Raw genomic sequence first — 23,420 nt, 5'->3', positions numbered from 1 at the left:
CAAAATCTAACTATAGTAAAAACCTACTTTTGTCAAAATGAAGTATTTGTAATTTAGAGAGGGGGGGGGTATAAATACAATATTATTTCTGTAAATATACAGGGTAACTTGCCATGAAATAGTCTGACTATGATGTCACATTATGATGTCATTACCCCCCCCCCCTCCTCTCATTCTGAAATGGTGGATCTGCCCCTGATCAATATGAAAAACCATAGATCATTCATGGTCGTCTGAGAAACTCATTGCCGTATTTGACGAATTGCTCATAATAACTTTACATGTGACCTTACCTACGACAAGCGCCATAAGAACAAAGAAAAAGAAAGGATGGAACAATATAAACCTTAACCTTTACTGGAGAATTTTAGTTAAGAAAACTTACAATTGATGTCTATTCTAGAGCTGAAGATGCATGTCATAGTAACCTACATGTGCATCTATCTTCTTCAATTCGTTGGATATTTTCCATTATGTTTATTTTTTTTGTAGATTCTGAAAACTTCTGTTCCTATTGTCAAGTGCAATGTTCAACCCAGGTGGATTTCCATCTCCATAGTATGAGTGAGAGTCACAGAGCTATCATATCATCAGACGAAGGGCGGGATTGGAAGCATAGACCGCCACCTAGGGGTGCCGTGGGGGAGGAATACGTCCTCTGTGCTGAGTGAGTACTGGTGACTATAATGATGGTTGTGATGTTGATGATGATGATGATGATGGTGATGATGATGATGATGATGATGATGATGATGATGTTGATGATGATGATGATGATGATAGTGATGATGATGACAGTGATGATGATGATGGTGATGATGATGATGATGACGACGGTGATGATGATGATGATGACAGTGATGATGATGATTATAAACATGATTATGATGATGATAATGATATGAGGCGATGAGGATAATAAAATCATGATATTTATCAGTGATTACGATGTATGTTTTAATTTCCAAAGTTAGATTGAGAGTATTAATATGCTCTTTAATAGCTTGCTATCATTGTTGGATATCTATTTCATTGAAATAAATTAGTCTCATAAGTATAACAGAAATTTACTCCCATTTTGCATGCAGAAACATACATTGAATTTTTGACGTACAATGATATCTTAAATTGGCATTTTGTGAAAAGGAAGCATCACCAAATGGAATTTTCAAGAGCAACAAATAAACATCTAATCGTTGCAAATGCTGACCACTATAATTATAAACTGATTCATTTGCAGTCGTCTGAAATGCCGGTTTGGTCAACAATGTCCATACGCCCATAGTGAGGATGAATTAGCCGAGTGGAAGGAACGCTACAGGTATAGGCAGATGAAATACCAACGAGCGAGGGACAAACAGATACATGGAATGAGTTTTGCAGAGCAACTTTTTGAGAAGTGGATGAATTCACCAGCTCCTCTCAATGTGGTAGGTCTCAATCCACCCCAGAATGCGAGTCTTATGTCATTTCTTCAATTCGTTTACTTCACGTTTGAATAAAAAAAACAAATAAGGTCAAACTTGCATTAGTTGACCTTCCATAACACTATATACTTCCTGAAGTCAAAGGAGTTTTTCATAGGGGAACCTGTAACATAAAGCCTAGCAATTGATCATGGAGCTGACTTTTATGATTGATCATGCAGCATACTGGATGCAATCAATTGTAGAAATTAGCCCCACAATCAGTCGCTAAGTTTAATGTTACAGGGCCCATATTATGCAATTACTGGCCCGAACTCACAAAAATGGTTTTGAAAACCCATGGTTTATGCAGATTTTCTGTATGAATTACTCTTGATTTAGCGCGTATAATGAAAAGTGTTCAATACTGATGCGCGCTTATGTCACAGTGCACCAATTTGACGCCTGTTGCCATTGTTGACTATGCTATTTTATTCCTTTAGTCCACTCTTTTGAATTAATGAGTCCACTATTCAAAATAGTGGACTCTTGAATAAAATAGCATACTTATCCATGGCAACATGCGTCAATTTGTCTCATTGTGACAAGAGCGTGCATCAGTATTGGACACTTTTCAGTATACGCGCTAAATTAAGCGTAATTTATACAGGAAATCTGCTTGAACTATGGGTTCAACCAATGGTTTTCAAAACCACCTTTGTGAATTGGGGCCGATGATATCTTTTCTCAGTCAAACAGATTGTTGTGATCCCAATAGCTTTGACTTTGGCAAAGTGACCTGTACGTAGATAAAGTACAGGGATGGATTACATGTGAGAAATACATAAAAATACTATACGTGTATAGAATATCGAATAAAGAGAACAAAGATACAAATTATTATTATCATCATCTTCACAATCATCATCATTACAACATCTTAATTGTCATAATCATCATCATCTTCATCAACATCTTCATCCTCATCATCATCACCATTATCATCATCAACGTCATCATTTGACAGATTTATTTTACATTTTTCCTCCAGCTCAGTGAATCAATTGATGATGTGAAGGTTAGCATCAATTCTGAATCCAATGTCACAGTATCAAGTAAGAACACGGCACATTCCTGGATCTTCACACTACATTGTAAGGTAAAGCAAATACACTTTTCTAAATTTCCTTGCTTGGTCTTGATACTTGATTGTGTTACTTTAAGTTGTTGAAATGATGTCTGTTGGTGTGTTTGCATTCCTATGTAAAGACTGATCGGGTTCTCTGGCCTGAAATCGATATGATGTAGAAAGTTTAATTGGATTATTTTTTGAAAGAGCAAAACGTAAATTAAAGTCATTTTTCCCATGTTTTGTACATGTGTGTAGGAAATGCATTTCCCTTTTTTAACAACTTAAGTGCCAGCAATAGTGGTCTTCCACATTCAATGAGGAGTAAATACTGCTCTATTTCCTTTGAACAAATCATTGTAATAATAGTAATTCAACTCTATTTATTTGATTCATATTGATTTTAGGCTGGGATACCCCTTTGAATTTTAAAAGAAGAAAAAAGATGAATTCAAGAGTAGGAAGACTCACATCATACTTATATACAGTAAAGTTACTTTTCAGTTATCCATCAATTCTTTAATTTAGTGCAAATATACAATGATAACAAATAAGCTCAATTACGAATAAATTTGCATTCTTTACTCAATAACAGCCTAGCAAACAGCTCCAACGAGTGGCTCTCTTCTTCGACGTCCACCGACCGCACTTCAGCATCGCCAGCATCCTGATGGGTGACTCCAAGCGTCAGAGCTCCCAGGATATACCGGAGAATTGTCAAGAGTGGAGCAGCAAGATGAGCTCCCACAACAACAACAACATCAACCCTTACAACAGCGCAAAGTCCAAAGAGCGCATCTACCGGGTCAAGATCCAGTTCACCTCGCAGATCTTCGGCACGTTCCGTCAGTCGGTCGTCTTTGACTTTGGCACCGAGCCGGTGCTGATGAAGAGGATCTCTGTGGACTCGGTGTCCGCCATGGACCAGAAGGAGCTGGAGGAGGTGAGGGAATCCATGATGTGTGTGACGGAGCGCTGGGACGGAACCAACAAGACGGTGGTGAACTTCAGTCCGCCTATCCAGATGGGGACAGAGGAGGATAAAGGTCTACTTTCGTTCTACATCCCTCCGCACTCGACGGAAGAGCTCTTCAAACGCTCGGTATTGGAGAAGACAATCACCAAGAATAACTACAAGAACAGGATGCATGATCTGCTCTACATTGAGGAGACAGCCAGGTTTAGAGATATCAGCAAGTAAGTTGTTCCTTCGTCTCACAAATGGAACTGTCACCATGCGGTTTTTCACATAGATTAAGTCTGACTGAAAATCACTCTTAAATTCCCAGTTGTGTGTGGTATATGCATGGATGTAGAATTCATCACTGCATTGGTGAGATCATGCCCATAGGATGTACTTAATGAAATAAGATTTGCATTAGATATTGTGTGCATGTTGGCACTCAGTCATGACTTTTAGTCTGACTTAATCTTTGCAGGACATCCCCAGATCAAACTTAGACCAGCTGTTTATTTGCAGTATAATAGTATGTGTTAACTATTTCTGGCAGACATTGATCTGTTTTTGATGTAAGCTCAACATTACAGATGAGAGTAAAATGTTTCATGGCATGAATCTTTTGAAATGTTAGATGTGTCAGGGTAAAGATGACAAAATCAAATGACTATGTGGTTTGTTTTGTATGATTTGTTTGATTCAGATGTTATGAAATGATGGGTGATTGATAAAACTACTATTTGAAGATCTTGTGGATAATGACATGTAAAATTTGGGTTCTGTAAGATAAAATATACCATCAACCGTAAAATCAAGTGTAACTGAAAATCTATTGCAAACCATGTCCAAAAGGTTGCAGTCGGTTGTAAATATTGTATCTCTTGTTATTTTTAATTTGAAGGTTCAACATCAGGACAACACTTCAGATGGCCACCACCTTCATGCTGGTGCCGTCACGGAACAGCGGTGCCCGTTACGCTCAGGATGGCCAGCTCTTCGCCCTCATGCACCTCAACGACGACCTATCCGACGACACTCCAGGTGGCCGGCTGATCCTCAACAGCTGCAGTTCTGTGCTCCTGGCCCCCGTCCAGGACGGGAAGACAACGGAGAAGGTCTATGAAGCACCTATCACAGAGAAGAGCAAGGACTCTATCTACATGACCCTGAGTAAGGAGTGTGTTGATGACCTGAAGTTGAAGAACAACTCGCAGATCAGAGTGGAGTTACAATTCCAGCTCAGTAGGTAAGGAAGTGTTAAGAATCTGAAAATTTGATATTTCAGGGAATTTCCCTGATGCTATTAATAAATTCTTTTCGGGGTATTATAACGTTGCTTGCTTTCCATAATTTTAACTAAAGAACCTTGTTTATCATACACAGTTTCTCTTTATAACATCATTTTAGATGAAATGTAATTAATTTATGACTTTACAATTTTAGATTGAGTTGTCAAGGCTTGGGAATGTACACAAAACTTAGCAGTTGTGAATTTCAATCTCCAGATCCCAAGCAGAATATCAAGTGTATTGTTGATATCGTTATAGGTTGATTAGGAATGTTTGATAAGAGAATTAATGAAATTGCATCTGGATGAGCATTAATTTCTATACACAATATTTAATTAAGTGTTGTTCTATGGTGATTATCATTCTTGAAGATGTATTTATTTTCCACTTCCACCATAGATTACACCTGTGTGAAATGCACTATGCAGTGGACAAGGTCCCAGATATGAGCCTTCTCTTCCCTGATGTGCGTTCCAATGCCAAAATTCCATGGACCCCAAACAAGTAAGTCTCCTTTGAAATCTATGTTAATTTGTCTTATTAGAATTCCAGCTTAGGTGTTTTTTTTTCAATGTATTTTGATAATGTAAGATAACAAAACATTGTTTATTTATTATGGTGCAATAGTTATCTCTATCAAATGTGGTATGTAAATTGTGGAATCTGGTAGGAATGGAGTACTTAAAGATAAACAAATATTTTCTTATTAAAAGCCTTGGTATAGTATCTAAAAAAAATCCAGGTAGAAGTGTTATTGATCAACCTAACAGCAGTCATTTAACCAACAAAGTCCAGGGTGCAAATCCTACCACGGAAGTAGTATGTTTTGGCAAAACAGATATTAAAGCAATATTGACTGGCCTCGGGGCGATACGACATATATCGCCCGAGTCGTAGACGAGGGTGATATCAATTTGGTGAGGGTGATATATGTCCTTTCGCCCCCAGGCCAGTCAATATTGCTATTATTAACCAAATTAGACATCTGGAGCAAAAATCGTTAAAATTTAGATATTTTAAATTTTTAGAATGAGAATCTAGTTTCTCATGTTGAGCAGATCGACTGGGCCTCTGAAATTTACCATTGTGACGTAATTGAAATGACGTGTCCCTGGCCTAGGGACGCAGTATCAAGCGTTGTCTCAACTTGATTACCATTATGACGTATAGCACTGTGCGGTTTAAGGACGCGTAAAAAACGTGTAGAATACCTGGATATTAGCGTTGCCTTTCATTGCCTGCTACATTTCCAAGCATTTTCTCATTGATTTTCCTGAGTGGGCAACAGGGTTGGCGGATTTAAATCACGTTGATTTAAATCGTGATTTAAATCGCGATTAATCACCATGATTTTTTTTTAAAAATCATTGATTTAAATCACTCTCATTGAAAAATGTACAAATCATGGACAAAGTATTTGTTCAATGCAGTTTTAATTCAGCAAGTCAACTGAAAAACTTTGATTTAACTTTATATCAATAAAAGATCAACAAAGTCTTCATATCTACTTAAAACAAATTAAAATCAGGTAATTCCTTAAAAACTACAGATGTATGTTGTCAATAGGTACTCATTTTTTGTAAATTATGTCGAGTTTTTCTTCTGAAATTTTACATTCTTTGTCAGTTATTATTAGTCAATTTCTTTATTAACATAAAGTTTTCACATAATCCAAAGACTTTTCAGAGAGCAGTTTGTAAAAAAAATATATAATACATAAAAGTCAATGAGAAAAGGTTTGTTGGCAGTTTTCCAGTTTTGATCCTTCGCCTACACATAACTACTTCTGTCATGTAAAATAAAAAAAATGATACCTGCATGTAATCAACATATTTAACATGCCTCTTATTTCGTATTGTTACATTTATCATAAATTTGATGTTTTGAATAACATAATTATAAAAATCACATTAACATAATGTAGTACAGTCATAATTTGACTGTTGAGAAAAGCTTTCTCTTATAAACCTTTTAAGTCACTGCAGCCCATTTTATGTTCAGTGCTACAAATAATGGAAGTTTTGTATCTGCATGTAATAATGGAAAGAGCTCTATAACAACAATTTGCAAAACTCAGAATAAACATTTAACACTGCATTTTAATGTTAAGATGCAGGTACTTCAGTTACAATCATTGGCAGTTGTAAGCTGTGTCTCATTTAAAATAAAATACTTCTTTTTGTAATACATATGTTTTAATTTAAGCAGTTTTGCAGTTTTTATCCTTTAAGTTAAAAGTAAGTAGATTTTTTTTCATACTTCATGGATCAAACAGATTTTTTTGTAGAGAATATGGGAATAAAAATTGTAGATTAATGTAAAAAAATCACAGTAACAGAATGTAGTATAGTCACCCTTTGACTACCGGTAAGCTATCTCCTATATTGTTCTCCAAAACTGAGAGTTTTGCATCTATATCTGTAGCAAGAGAAGAGCTTTTTATCAAAAAGATCCTAAACATATACAGTTGTAGTCTCTCTTTGACTATTGTAAAGCTGTGACTAATTGAAAAAAATCATTGATTTGAATTATTTCTCTTACAATATACATGAATACTAGTAATTGGCAAAGGGTTTGTTGGCAGTTTTGATAAGGGATTTTTTCTCTTGGATTTTTTAAATATTTGAATGAAAAATCCCAGAGGGGAATTTTCTCTACTCACTGGGAATTCCCTATGGAATATTCCTTCATAGGCCTATGTATGATAGAATTAAGTTCAGATACATGATTCCTCAAATTTATTTTTTAATTGTCCATTTTTACTGGATTTTAATTACAAAATATGTGGTAAAGAACAATATTAGGGGTGAAATGTATAACATCAATATTGATGTCATTGTAAGAGTAAGGGGGGGAGGGATAATTACCCTTTTTTTAGAAGGAATTTTAAAAAAATAAAAAAAAATCTGATTTAAATCAAATAAATCCGATTTTTTTGATTTTTTAAAAAAAAATCAAAAAAATCGCCAACCCTGGTGGGCAATAAATTGGTCCCGTGGATAAACAATTGGAATTTATTGACCGGTCATTTGATCCCAGTCTTAACCCTATCTAGGCCGGGGTATTTTGGGAGTTCCTATGGCCGGGGGGGGGGGCCTCCCAGGCCCCCCCCCCTAAGATTTCGGCCGTTGACTGCGCGATCGCGCCGAAAATTAGCACGCGGGTTGTCTGGGACATAATCTACAAGATTGTATAGTAATTTATTTCATGCGAATCGCTAATAAGTGATTATGCTAATTTATGCGTAATTAGTATGCGAAATCATACTTTTTCCTCTAACTCCCTAAATAAAGCTCCAAATGTACTAATTTTTGGTATAGAAACTCTTTGTGGTGTCCTTAGCAAGAGTACATGAAAAAAATTGTGATATCAAATCATTTTCTTATGTATTATATTGTTTTTTTGCAATTTCTTATGTATTTCTTTGTTTTTTTTACCTTTTGTTTTTCATTGTTTTTTCAATGAAATTTGTTGGGGACTCTTCTGTGATCATAAAAATCATAAAATGAATACATTTAGACTGGCAAACTAAAAATAATCATACATTTATGAATTTTGGTTGAAAACACAATTTGCATTGACTTTGTACACGAAATCACATTTTTGAGCAATTTTCGGTCTGACATGCACTTACATAATGTTGCGTAATTTCGGAACCACATACCCGGGTGACGCAAAATTGGTCTCAAAAGTTGCGCAAGACTTGAAAGTAAAAACTCAGCGAGCGGCGTGGTCAAAAAATTTCGCACGGCGAAAATATCGCGCGATTCGTTGAGGGGGGGGCCTCCGAGGCCCCCCCCCCTGGCTTAGCAGGCAACAATGTTTCAAAGTTGCCCTACTCAGATGTCTGATATGGTTAATAATAATCTATATTTGCCAGTCTGCACCCAAGAGCAATGGGATACCAGTGAGGAGTGTCGGACCCAATGCATCTATACAATTAAAAAATGTTAGAAGTGATCCATAACAAATAGAGATTGTTCGCGGGCTTGGAATCCAAGTGGTTAAGAGTGTTAATTGTAAAGTGTGCCATTAGGATGTATGGAACAATCGGCAAGTCTGCAAGGGGGCAAATCCATGTGGGTAAGAAATTGGTACGTATTTACCACATTCACCCAGGTGTAAGTAGGTACCTGATATGCTTGGGCAGGTTGAATTTGATGCGATTATTGTTCAGGTATTTTAAGAGAGTTTTTCCTACCCCTATTTCATGTTTTCCAGGCAATGGAGTGATAAGATGGACATGCAGATGAACAGCAAACAGAGAGAAGCCATCGTTGCCATGACGACACCTCTAGTCCATCAACTTCCTCCAATCTTCCTTGTTGGTCCCTATGGCACTGGAAAGACCTACACTCTGGCCCATGCAACCAGGCTCATCCTGCAACAGCCCAAGACAAGGATACTTATCTGCACCCACTCCAACAGGTAAGGAGGGGTGTATCCTTGTCTATTCTTCTTTGATTGATAAATGTAATGCTGAAATCGACGGGTAGGGCTGCTCCCTAATCAAGATCTCATTTTATCACTTTTCTTTGCACCCCAGGTGGGTGTTTTATTAAGCTAGTTTTAACATTAACCATGGCTTTACATACGACTGGAGGACGTTCTGAGGTGCTAAGTCAGCTACATAGAAATTTATCATTCAGCACAAGAAAAGTTCACACGTCATGTATAAAGTCATTTGTAACTTATGAACAACCCACCAGCTCTCCTCAGAACTTTGGTGTTTCTTCCATTTATTGAAGCTCTTGTCTCTGGGCTTAATTTAATATTTGAAAATATACATATCTGTACTTTTTTTCCAGTATCCCATCCTTCACCCCCTTGTCTCTTTTTTCTCCATCTTCACAGTGCCGCAGACCTATACATCAGAGACTACTTCCACTCCTTTGTGGAGTCTGGTAACACCGCTGCCAAGCCCCTGAGGATCTATTTCAAGGACCGATGGGTGCCGACGGTGCACCCTGTGGTGCGTCTCTACTGCTGCATGTCTGAGGGGGAGGACCGGTTTGTCATGCCTACCAAGGAACAGGTGGAAAAGCATCGGGTGGTGGTTGCCACACTCAGTACCTCAAGGTAAAGACAATAAAATAATGATAAATGATAATATGCAGTTCTTGTAAATGACAATATGATATAGTGTCCCTGTGCCATTCCAAAGGACTTGGATATTGTTACCAGAGCTTTAGCCCTTCAGCCTTTTACATCTCGTTAGCATTTCAGGAGTGAATCGTAGCATGTCCCCATTTACCTCACCTGAGTTGAGTGCAGCACAGTGTGGATAAATCCCATGCTGAAGAGAAAGCCATGATTGCAATACGAACCCATGACCCTGATATTGAAATGCAAAAGACAGAACCACTAGACCATAAGGCTTCCACAAAAGAAAAAAAAAGATATTTCAAGCTTTCATTTACATTTGTCTAACTCTGGTCTTCTTGCTCCCAAAGTTAGATTCTATCCCCTGTCTTATGGTTAAAATTGAAATTTTACATACTAATCAAATATGTTTGTATGTTTGCCAATTATCATCACCAACGATGGCTTCTTCTTTTGTTCACAAAAATTGTTATATTATAAAAAAAATTATAAGATGCCATACAAGATTTATCAAGTTCATACATTCAACCTTTGCTTGTATGTTTTCCAGAATTATTTGAAATCATCACAATTATCCATCTTGAAAGCAGACATCACTTTTTATTGGGCACTTCGCGTGTGCGCCTTAACAAATGTCTTTCTACAGGAACCTCCCAAGCATGTCACGTATCTACTGCACACTCTCCAGAAAGGATGGACAGCATTTAACATAAAGACCATCATTCCCAGCCCTGTTTCATTCCTGTTTGTTTGTCTTCACTAGATTTCTGACCCACCTGGAGCTAGACCAAGATTACTTCACTCACATCCTACTGGATGAAGCAGCTCAAGCCATGGAGTGTGAGACAGTGATGCCCCTAGCCCTCGCGACCAAAAATACCAGGATTGTTCTGGCAGGAGATTACATGCAGGTCAGTAAAATGAGGCAGAATTGCCAGCTCCTAAACTTTGCAATATTTCTTTAATTACTTTTTGCCATAGATTTTGCGTTTTGTTTTGGAAAATGCTCTTCCTAATTGTACTATAATAGGAAAGGTAATATTTCTCAGCCCAAAATATTGGAGGTTTTCACCCTAGATAAAAGCATTTCTCTCATGAGAATGATACTATGTTTTTTTCAAGGTTGATATCCCTGTTAAAAAAAGGTTTTCTCTTTTTTTATGTGGACAACAAAATATGATAGAAAACGAAACATAGTAGATGTTTGAGATATTAGCATTTCTGTTACGCACGTTATATAAGGGTAGATTGTTTCTAGGAAAGTGACACTATGCATGCCCAGCATCAGGGTCAAATCACAATTTTTGGTCTTTTAAAAAGAAGTTAAGAAAACAATGAGGGAGCCTTTAAGAACTTATAATATGAAACTGTCAGAAGTAGAAGTTTCTTTTTATACAACATTCTTTGATATATCTCTCTCTCTCTCTCTGAAACCTTGTTGCGTATGTCACAGATCAGCCCGCAAGTGCACAGTGAATTTGTCTATGATCGTAAACTCCACATCTCATTGCTGGAGCGTCTCTACGACCATTACCCCGACACCCATCCCTGCAAGATCCTTCTGTGTGCCAACTACCGCTCTCATGATGCCATCGTGGACTACACCTCGGATCTGTTCTACGACGGGAAGCTCTTGGCGTCTGGGAAGCAGCCTCCGCATCCTAAGTGGTACCCACTGACGTTCTTCACTGCCAGGGGTGAGGATGTCCAGGAAAAGAACAGTATCTCCTTCTACAACAATGCAGAGGTATTTACAAGAATCAGTGTACAGGAGAATCTCTCTATTACGGTGTTGCAAGAAACTTGCGTTCAATTCCAAATCAAGTAGAAACTAAAACATCAAGCATAACTTCTTAGATCTAACAAAAATTGTAGTCCATTTGCCTTCCATTGCAATTCAACTTTCTTGCAACACCCTGTTAATGCTTGAATTGGGCCCATATGCTTGTTTATTTCTATTTCATTGAAAAAATTATGTATTATTGAATCAAATCTTCATGATTACGATAGTTTAAGGTATTTCAAAATAATTCATGATGACAATAATAACAGAACAAATTAAAAGGAATTATATGTAAATAATTAAGGCGGTATGCTGGATTTACAATTGAATGTAGGTTTCATTCAACATCCTGCATGATAAATATAATTAGGTAATAGCTATGGAAAGCCAGCAACACCATAATCCCTGAAAAAGGATTTTTTTTTAAAGTGGGAGTACAGTTATCGGTGTATGGTTCAATGGCCATGCAGGTGATTGAAGATTCTATTGCTTTGTCTTAATGGGGAAAATATTGCTTGGAAGGTATTGCACATTAAAATTTTTTTTTCCTTTGCCAACATATTTGTATCATGAATATTGTTTAGCGTAACTGATGTGTTTGTTTTCATGGGTATGTATTGTAAGACTTAATGAAATCATAGTCATGAAGAGAATATTCAATTTGAAGGAAGAAATTCTTAGTTTGTGATGTATGTTTTTAGCAACACAAATCACATGATCTTCAAGCAAATGTGTCTCGTTGAGTAGATAGAGAATATGCTCAGACTCTATCATTAAGTCGGAAGTGATCAATCATGAAGTAGTTCAAGAGTACAACTAATGGTATGCAAGATGGCTGCTGTACTAGATGTCATTAAAGGCCACCGCACACCTTACGACTGTTCGCTATCAGATTTTGGAACAAATCGCATTTTGCTCAATTTCTGAAAATGTGAATGGAACATATCATTTTATTTGAGGTAAAAATTAATTGAAAGAATACTAATAAAGTGCTGCAGCTGAACCGCCAAACCGAACGGAAGTTCGCCGAACTTGGCACTTCCGGACCGAACCGAACGCAAAGGCCTGGTTCGGAAGTTCGTAAAAAAAAAAAATATATGATAATATGCAATGCGAAAGTGCGATGACTACATAGATTTAAGTATAAAATTAAACAAAAAAATATTGATTAGTGATTGTGCACAAAGAGAATTCCACTCAATATATTTTTAAAATCCACTATGATAGCTTCCATCTCGTCTTTGATTGAACTGTTATCAACTTAAGAATATTTTATTAACATAAATATATTTTTTCTTGATAAAATGAGGGGACATTTTGAAGCTAAACTCGGTATAAAAGTGTGGTGTAATTACGTATTGCCGTAATCGATCGTGATCGTAATCGGACCTAACCATTTTGTATTTAATAAAGAAAAAGAACCAGACATAAATTCATTCCTCGTAAATGACAGTTTCGGTCTCGTGTTTGATTAAATTTTTATCATTTTCAATTTTTTTTTATAAACATGAATATATTTTTTTCCTTATAAAATGTGGGGACATTTTAAGCTTAACTCAGTAAAAAAGTGTAGTTGAATTACGTATTGCTGTAATCGGACATACAGTTAATTGTTTTGTATTTAAACAAAGAAAAAGACAAGACATAAATTAATTCCTTGTGACTGACAAAGTAATGGTAAAGTATATATATTTCACCTTCTGAAATTTCCATATTAATATAAAAGATAAATAAGAGATGAAGGAATGAGGGTGAAAAAACAGAAAATATAAAAATTCAAACCAAATCAACGCATGTTCCATGATCGATGTTCCGGAAATGGTTGGTAAGGAAAGTTGAAACAGGAAGTCCAAACAACTGCTCTCGGTTGCTATTATACAGGTAAAATTCGTATTCCGAACTTGAAACGTTTTTCCGTTGTCAATATTTTCTTAAAAGTGGTTTAATCTGGTCAATTACTGAAAATGAAATGATAAATTATCAGTTCCGTCTTAGTTCTGACGATCAACGCCGAGTGATTTCACAACACTAAAATACACAGTACAGTCCCATGTACTCATTTTCGTGTTGGAAATATGTTTGAAGTCACGTAGCATCGATCTTTCTGGACCAAGAATGGACTGATATTTTATCTTTTTAAAGTAATTCATTGACCAGATTTTACCACTTTTCAGAAAAAAGGGACTTTCTAAAACACTCATATTCTTTGGAATGTGAATTTTACCGGTATAATAACAGTTGAGTGGAGGTTGTTTGTCTACTGTTTCGACATTCCCGATCAACACTTTCCAATTTGAGAAGCTGCGTTGGCAATGACATCGTAATCGATCATGATCATAGCTACATGAAATAATCATGAAAAAAAATATTCTGATCTTTGTAATTCTGTTTCTGTCCTGATTCTCTCATCAATATTTTTTTCTTTCTTTTTATTAATTTTCATTTTAAAAATGAAAGTAGAAATGACTTATTTTTTGTTTAAAGATTAAAACAAAAGAAAGTTCAACAATTTTCATAACTATTCTTTTTAGAAACAAAATTTATTATAAATATAAGACAGATCACGACTAATCACTTGTTTGTGGGTCGGCTATCTTTATTTTTTATATGTTAAATTTAATTTGGCATTGCCGAACCCCGAACCGAACCAAAGTTCAGAAAAAAATTGCCGAACCGAACCCGAACATGCCGCCTGACTTGCAGCACTATACTAATATAACCATTTTGAAACATTGCAAGCCTCTATTTTGGAGTAAAGGCCAAATTAGTTTCAAGTCATAGCCAATCTGCTATGACGTCGTTACGACTAGATATTACATTTGCTTTTATTGTAAGAAGGATGATAGCATAGTCACAGATTTAATAATAGGTATTCTTACAATGATTTAGAATATTACACAGTAAGAATTTCCAAGTCTCAATTTTAGCATCAAATTCTACTACATTTTATTCTGAAATCAGGTCGCAGACCAATCGTAAGGTGTGCGGTCGCCTTAATGTTTTAAGTTATCAGTCATGAGGTTAACTATAAAAATCAACTCCGTATCACTGTTCAGGTGTTTGAACTGTGTGACCGAGTGCAAGAGCTTCAGAAGACATGGCCAGAGGAATGGGGGACGTGTGATGAGAACAGCATCGGAGTGGTAGCTCACTACTCAGATCAGGTCTTCAGAATCAGACATGAGCTACGGAAGAGAAAACTCTTCAATGTGTCCGTTGAGAGAGTTATGAACGTCCAAGGTAATTTGTCTTCTTTTTAATGATGGTCTTTTTAGAAATAGATTCAAAATATCTGTTTCATTGAAACAGGGCTTGCATACGCATTTTCTTTAACTGGAATCAAGTGTAGTTGAAAAACAAGTGGCTGTTTATTCTTATGGTGGGATGTAAAAGTAAGGTCTTTCTTTTCAATGATTTTTATTTAAAATAGATTGTTTCATTAAAAAAGTGTTTTCATTTCCATTTGTTTTCACTGGAATCAAGTTTTGTAGTTGACAAAAAAAATATTGATGCATGGCTGTTTATTCTTACGGCAGACAATCTTGTAGTTAAAATGTCTTTGTTTCACAAAATATGTAAATATAAGCATTAGACAATCAAACAATGCTTTGCTATTCCTACGTGAATGAGCCGTTAGTCTTATAAGGGTTAAACTTGGAATTTATTGAGTAATCAAATTCACAATTTCTTTATTACATCATGTTGATCTGTTTTCCAATTATCATAGCGATCCACTAATATTTCTTTGTCAGACATTGTAATCATTATACTGATAAAGAAGCAGTACAAGATTTTTTCTCTTTTTCTCAGTTAAGTTTATTACTTTGGAGATTTATCAATTTAATGCATAAAACCACTGATGTTTTCCAGATTTATGTGGAAGTGCAATTTTACAAAAATTGACACAATTATCCATATTGAAACCAAACATTTATTACAAGACAGTCCGCTTTGGCACCTTCACAAAATTTAGTGTAGCACCTTTCATCAGACATCCTCCATTTCGTCTTTTTCATAAATAATCCAGACTATTACATGTACATTATAGACAAATCATTGGGGGATACAGGGTAGCCAATTTGAAAGACACATACCACTTTCATAGTGGGATTCATGCTAAGAGACAGGATGGAGACTTATGTTCGTGCGTCCTTATGTTCCCTCCTCTTCTCTCCTCAGGCAAGCAGTTCCGAGCCCTATTCATCAGTACAGTACGAACACACCACACCTGTAAGCACATGGTCAAAGCCCAACCTGCCAAGAAGTCTAACGCCTCGTCCAAGTCTTCTAAAGACCTTCCTCAGTCATCGAGTGAAGATGAACCAGACTATGGCTTTCTGTCCAATGACAAGCTCCTGAACACTGCTATCACCAGAGCTCAGTCTCTTGTGGCTGTGGTCGGGGATCCCATCTCTGCATGCTCAATCGGCAAGTGCAGGTTAGTCCAACAGAGATTGCATTGACAGATGTTGACTTCAAATCTCATATCTTCCAAATGCCATCCACTATTTGTTTTTATATCTGAAAAGTGGGATTTAGAATAAATATTTTTTTAATGTGTTCTTGGTGTTATGTTTTATTTGATACTTTATTTTATTCAACTTCATGAATGTAGTTCCTGCTCTTGATGATAGTGTTAAGAAAGAGAAGTAAATGATTTGTAAAATGTGCCTTGATTCTGAGAGTGAATCAAGATTTTAAATGTATATTGAATCAGATGCATCAGGGTTTTTGTCTCACCTGCGAAGCAAAGTGAGACTATAGGCGCCGCTTTTCCGACGGCGGCGGCGGCGGCGGCGGCAGCGTCAACATCAAATCTTAACCTGAGGTTAAGTTTTTGAAATGACGTCATAACTTAGAAAGTATATGGACCTAGTTAATAAAACTTGGCCATAAGGTTAATCAAGTATTACTGAACATCCTATTAGAGTTTCATGTCACATGACCAAGGTCAAAGGTCATTTAGGGTCAATGAACTTAGACCATGTTGGAGGAATCAACATCGAAATCTTAACCTGAGGTTAAGTTTTTGAAATGTCATCATAACTTAGAAAATATATGGACCTAGTTCATGAAACTTGGACATAAGGTTAATAAAGTATCACTGAACATCCTGCATGAGTTTCACGTCACATGACCAAGGTCAAAGGTCATTTAGGGTATCTGTTGAATTACCATCATAACTTTGAAAGTTTATTGGTCTAGTTCATTAAACTTGGACATTAGAGTAATTAAGTATCACTGAACATCCTGTGCGCGTTTCAGGTCACATGACCAAGGTCAAAGGTCAATGAACTTTGGCCGAATTGGGTGTATCTGTTGAATTACCATCATAACTTTGAAAGTTTATGGATCTGATTCATGAAACTTGTACATAAGAGTAATCAAGTATCACTGAACATCCTGTGCGAGTTTCAGGTCACATGATCAAGGTCAAAGGTCATGTAAGGTCAATGAACTTTGGCCATGTTGGGTTTTTTGTTGAATAACCATCATATCTCTGTAAGTTTATTGGTCTAGTTCATAAAAAGTGGACATAAGAGTAACCATGTATCACTGAACATCTTGTGCGAGTTAGAGTAGTATTCAAAGTCAGCACTGCTGCTATATTGAACCGCGTGATGCAGGTGAGACGGCCAGAGGCATTCCACTTGTTTTCATAAAGGGCTACATAATGGGAATAACCTAACAGTTCTAAGCAACCAATCATGATCAAGGTTTCCATGGTAGTTGCCTTAATTGCAAAAGTTCCTGTAAATGTAAATCTTTGTGAAACAGCCCCTGGTAAAGTATGGGGAGACAGATCAGGGACTATAATTGTTTCTTTTAATTTTTTTTTCTGAACCATGCATCTGACCAGATGAACCTGTCATGGTTATAGACCGGTATTTCTAATGTATTTACAACTGATGTTTGTTTTACTGAATGTGGCTTGAGGTTTGATGAGTAAAATACTACTAATTATTTGTCTGTCTTTTCATGACAGGAAACTCTGGGAGAAATTTATCTCCATGTGCAATGACAACAACAGTCTCCATGGATGTACGTTCTCCTCCATCCAGAATCAGCTCTCCAATGTGGAGATGAAGAAGACCTATGTCCTGAATCCTTTAGCAAAGGAATTCATCCCTCGAGCAATGCGCAACCAGATGATGGGGGTGCCTTTCATCCAGGGATCACCTGCCCAAGGTATAGCGACCATCAACCATAACCTACATCGGTCAGTTCTGTCACCAAGTCACACACCAACCCCTCCCGTTCCAGGAAACCAGCCTTTGCCTTTCTTCGGAGGGGTTGGTGCCATACCAAGTGGAAACATGGTGAGGCCAGCGAGTCCTGTGCCTTTGATTGATCCGTACACTGGACGGCGTGTTGTCTATATGCCTATGATGCATATGCCAGTGCCTGTCAGGATGGTTCCTAATGCTTATTACCCATTCCCTCAGTACCCATACATGGAACCTGCCGTGCCTTACCACCCTCAGTTTATGCATCAAGGAGGATTTATGATCCCCCAAGGGGTGAAACATCCGCATGGGCAACCAGGTTCACCTGCTCACCAGTCAGCTCAAGACAAGTCTCAGGGATCTGCATTCAAGGAGGCATCAGCATCCTCATCTACGATGCATCCAGGCACCACCCACAGAATTGCCCCTGGCTCTCCAGCAAGAGACCCAAGGCCAATGAGCTTACCCATTGGACAGTTTGATTCTAGTAAAAGCCAACATGAGAGACAGGAAGTAGTGGCTAAGATAGAGGAGATGCAGATCAATGAGGAATATCAATATTTGTTGAGGACAAGAGGACAAACCTATGCAGACAACTTCCTGGCTAATGTTAAGAGGTCGCAATCACCAAAGGTTGGTCCTGGAAGACCGAAAAGTGACACTGCACCTCAATCAAAGGTATCTCAACAGCAGCAGGGGCAACAAAGCCAATCTTTGTACACAGACAAGACTGAAGCCATTGGAGCTAGTGGACACCAGCTTCCCTTTAGCAGAAATTCCAACCACTGGAATACATCATCAGAGATTAACCAATCTAACAGAGACCCCTGGCCCTCAAGGTCAAAGTCACACAATCCAAGGGATACCCTGGACTCGACAGGGAATCAGCCTAGGATTTGTGATCCTGCAATCATTGACCAGGGCCCAGCCTTCAGTAAGAATCAACCAGGGCATAGGATGCCATTCAGTCCCCTGGAGATGCCACCCAATGTGTTTGTAGACTCCCATATGCCTCCTTACCATGACCATGAGGCCGAACACCAGAGAGATTTCTCAGTGCAACCAAGTGACCTTAGCCCTCGCACTCCTGCCAACTTCATGGATGCAAGTCCTGGCCTAAGCCCTCTGGAGCTGGCAATTCAGTTGGGAGATGCGAAAGGCAGTTTCCTTGGAAAACCACAGGGCAAGTCCTTCACATTCAATGGAACAAGTTCATTGACTTCTCCAAGAGATGATCCCAACCACCTTGCACCCCCCAACTCCCAGACAAGCTTTGGACATCAGCCAATGCTTGGAAAAGAGCATACCTTCAGACCAGTCAGCAAGGATGACAGATCAACAAGTCCCCTCGGTGCTGCTCCTCCAGTTGGGCACCAGAGATGGCCACAGTCTTCTATGAGCAACAACTTCTCAAGCACGCTCTCTCCTCAACATCATCAGCAAGAGTACAACAACTTTCCACAGTCGCAGGGTCTCCAGAACTTCAGTCCTACGACTCCCAGCTTGTCTAGTCAAGAGAGCCTCCCGAGCCCTTCATCGCCATATGGGCAAGGTAGTACCAGTAGTCTTCTTGGCTTGTCCAGTAGCCCTACCAACTTCAAGGATGACAGTAAGCCATCAATGTCTTATGCCAGTGCTCTTAGAGCACCTCCAAAGCCTAAGGTTCGAGCTAAAGATGAGAGAACAAAAACTGCATCCCCTGATCCCTTGTCCCTGATTAAAGATCTTGGTAACAGGCAAACAAAAGATGGCTTTTACTCTATCTTCTAAAGCTCCTTATGTGACATGGATGGCATTTTTGATAAGTATACCACTTTCTGATTTTTGACTTTGTATTGGTTTTAGTTTGGCAATTTATCACAAGTATCACTAACAGAAGTCTCTTTTTGTGTTATTTTATTTTGGCAATCAAACGATGCATTATATTGCTGTTTCATTGATGATTTCATTTAAAACAAAATCAGGATGCATATCAGTGATGCATATAAAACATGTATGTAATCTATTGTTTTGATGACAATTTTATTTTGGAATGATGAAGAATAAAGGTTAGTTTTTATCAAGATGCTTCATACATGTAGAAGAAATGTTTTTAATGAATAGTCATTCCATACTTCTTGATTGATTTTCTAAATGCCATTCAAGTCACATTCACATTTACATCTTTGCATAAATCTGCAATAGAACCTATTCTTGACATTGACCTTTTGGCATTCCATACTATGGGGAATCCCCCATCATTTTGTGCTGGTTCATTTTCTTCTCCATGCATAATGAGTACATTCTAGTGTACATACATTTTCTACTACACATAGTTAAAAAAGCAAAACAAATCTAGCATTCCAGTTGCAATATTGCAGTTCCATTGCCCAAGGGTATTTGTGTATGAATATTTCTTCCCTTAAAAAAAAGAAGCAAAAATCATGCATGATAAAAGTATATGCTGTGTTTTAACATTGTTCATACAGTACAAAAAGTGATTTCAATTCTATCATGGTGGAAATTGTGATCGATTTTAAATTTCATTGGTTTGATAATTTTTTTTGTGAAGTGTTAAAGCAATCAGATTTTATTAATGGCTTGGTTTCAGACTTTCAGAGTGTGATTAATATGAGATGTAGGTTGCTAGGGTGAATATAATGATCTTATTCAGTGAGCTGACTGTTCATATGAAGCATACTGGACAAGACATTATAGTAGTTAACCTTCTCTCTCGAGAAAAAACCTCTTTGTGATGAAATTTGAGATGGAAAGGTGCAAGAAAATTAGTGTCAAAGGTTTGTTTTTATACAGTGTGAGTCAATTCCTTTTTTGTTACTGGCAACCAGAAATCAATATCTGGTATCAGCCATTTTTTAATATTTTTTTTGAGAAAAGAGAGATGTCCGATATATACAATGAATTTAATTGCCTGCTTTGCTTATAATGAGGGATTCAGCAGATTTTCTACTGCTTGGCATGTAATATAGTTTAATTTTTTGTCATGGTGAAGTCGATGATTGTAAAATTCAAAGTGATGAAGGTATATGTCCCTTTTTGGCCATTCTAGAATGCAGTGTTTAAGTATCGATGGTCATTGCCTATACTAGTCATGGATTGTTAGTCATTTTTTGCTTCAAGTGAAATTAATATTTTCATCTGCTGCTAAGTCATGCTTGATTTGATATCTTGTGAAAACTTGTTTTGCATTTGCTTGGTCAGAATTTGATTGCTTGTTTCTTGTATATCCAGAGAAGAAAAAACAATAATTGAAAAAAAATGAATAAAAAAAATGAAAAATACAAAAACATTAGATTAGCATGTTTGTAGGATTTATTATGTAGTGACTCAGTACGGTGTACATAGATGTAGAGTGATTTAATTTGTACAGACACTGTTCATAGTAACCTAACTTTAGATTGTACGTTTAGCTTCCGATAAATTGTGTGAATAGCATGATGTCTTGATATCAACAAAGAGGTGTAAATTTAAATTTTGCAATCTTTTTCTGGGTGAGATAGCAAGATGCTTATTGTATTTCATTATAATATGTATCTCACCTCCATTTATACATTATGTCATACATACATACATGATAGAATGATTGTACTCTGTAGATATATATACTTGTACCTTCCTATAAAAGCTATCTTGTCTATATTGTAAATAGAAATTTGGCTTAAAAATAATCAATATTTTGACATCTGAAGCTTACTGTTAGACAAGAAGACTTATCAAATTTATATATTATTCATAGGATTTGACCAAAAGTGTTACACTCTGTTCAAAAGTCACATTCCTGTAGAAAAAAAAAATAAAGAAAGAAAATATGCCTTTGCTGTGAAACTCCTAGTTACAATGTAAATTTTACCCTTGTATGGGGATGCTATAGTAGGATTGTTTTTTGCTATATGCTTTAAAGAGAAACATAAGCAATATATTAAGTCATTTCAAACAAAATAATTGGATAAAGTTTATTCTCAGGGTAATTTCTGTATTGATTGTTAGGTACCATGATGCCCATGTGAGAAATGTAAATAATTCTACTGAAAGTTTTATTTAAAGATGATCACAGTTAAAAATCATGTACATTTACTTGGGGTTCTCCAATGTGTGGATGTCGATGACAGGATGTTACGAATCCTGGCGTGTAACAGATATTGATGGAAATTTACCACTGACCTTAAACAGTATGTATTCTGTGCGGTATAATCTATGAACTCCTTATTTTTATTTGTGGATTTAAAAGTATTGGTTGATTAATTGGGATTGCCAATTTCAATGACCGAGCTCAATTTAGACAAAACTTAGCGATTGATCACAGGGCATGATTATATGCTTGATGGTATTGGTCATTTTGTACAATCAGTGGTACAAATCAATTATATGATCCATTTTTTTGTGTTGTGTAGTCAGGCCTTTGAGTTCAACTACCACTGGACCAGATAAAATTGTTTGATCATCACACTTTTTCACTCCATTGCTGTAAATAAAGCACTGGTTTTTCTACTCTGCACGATTCCTTTCATAGGGAAATAAAAAATATGTACAGATTCACTCGAAGGATATTCTTAAACATGGGTAGCTGTTCTTCAAAAGAAATATATATATAAAGCACTGGTGACATTTAATTTTACGCACATTGTAAATATACCAGTATAGCTGTATATAACCTTTTCCCTTTTTGTGCTAGTCCAGATATATTTCTAAACTATATTTTCTGTAAATAGTTCACCCGTAACCTGTCAAACTGTATAGCAATACAGAGCATGTGTTTTCCTTTGATAGATAGGGATTACCACCCTTTGCATATAGAAAAAAAAAGCATTAGGAATAATCAGTGTTATATATATATATTTGTATATAAAATTTTGGGGAGATTTTCGTTATCTTTGATTAGTTTGTATACCCTTATTTTTGTTGATGTGAGTGATGTAGAAAGGTAGCATGATGCTGATTTTTACTATCGCTTTGTTATCACAATCATTTCAATTTTGTAAATAATACATGAATATATAAATATATATTTCCCAAGATGGCTCATTTCAGAACCATCAATATTTCCTGGGGTTTTTTTTCTTATAATTCTTTTCAAGATTTATCAGTAGGGAGAGTCAATTAGAAATAGACTAGATATTTTCCCTCTAAAGCTTTGAAATTTTCCATATTGTTGTGTATAGACATGAGATATCACTTTAGATATTTCCATATTAATGGTTTGGATGTTTCTTTGTAATTTTTGTGTTTATTGTGAGAGAAGGATTGTAATATTTCACCATTGTAATGACTGGATCGTACAATGGATTCTGTACATATTCAAAGAGGTATTTAGTAGACCAGATTAGTATAGTAATAGATGATGGCTAGCTAGTCAGATGTATAGTGTGTATAGAAATCTAGTCTTAGGAATCAACAAAACAATTGATTTATTATTTAGTGTGAAATTATTTTTTTCTTATAGCATGTAAATTAGCACTATATATTTTTTCTGCTGATAAAGTTTATGTATGATTTTTGTGGTCATGGAGCTAGGGTTTATACCTAGA

General features: G+C 36.6%; 1 protein-coding gene across 4 annotated transcripts in view; it reads left to right on the top strand.

The window, feature by feature from the left end:
- Positions 1-22,675, top strand: part of LOC121422476 (probable helicase with zinc finger domain) — a 41,225-nt gene extending 18,550 nt beyond the window's left edge. For all 4 annotated transcript variants that reach the window (XM_041617548.1, XM_041617547.1, XM_041617546.1 and 1 more), the window contains 13 exons: positions 493-667; positions 1,241-1,430; positions 2,458-2,565; positions 3,131-3,732; positions 4,395-4,739; positions 5,182-5,286; positions 9,004-9,210; positions 9,637-9,861; positions 10,649-10,796; positions 11,339-11,632; positions 14,725-14,908; positions 15,848-16,106; positions 17,655-22,675. In XM_041617548.1, the coding sequence (XP_041473482.1) occupies positions 493-667; positions 1,241-1,430; positions 2,458-2,565; positions 3,131-3,732; positions 4,395-4,739; positions 5,182-5,286; positions 9,004-9,210; positions 9,637-9,861; positions 10,649-10,796; positions 11,339-11,632; positions 14,725-14,908; positions 15,848-16,106; positions 17,655-19,665 (4,853 nt within the window). In that variant the 3' untranslated portion in view covers positions 19,666-22,675. The remainder of the gene's footprint in view (positions 1-492; positions 668-1,240; positions 1,431-2,457; positions 2,566-3,130; positions 3,733-4,394; positions 4,740-5,181; positions 5,287-9,003; positions 9,211-9,636; positions 9,862-10,648; positions 10,797-11,338; positions 11,633-14,724; positions 14,909-15,847; positions 16,107-17,654) is intronic.
- Positions 22,676-23,420: the final 745 nt, after the last annotated feature.

This window comes from Lytechinus variegatus, chromosome 10, assembly GCF_018143015.1.
Source record: "Lytechinus variegatus isolate NC3 chromosome 10, Lvar_3.0, whole genome shotgun sequence".
Lineage (NCBI taxonomy): Eukaryota > Metazoa > Echinodermata > Echinoidea > Temnopleuroida > Toxopneustidae > Lytechinus > Lytechinus variegatus.
The sequence above is the reverse complement of the archived record's forward strand: the minus strand, read 5'-3'. Positions and strand labels throughout refer to the sequence as shown.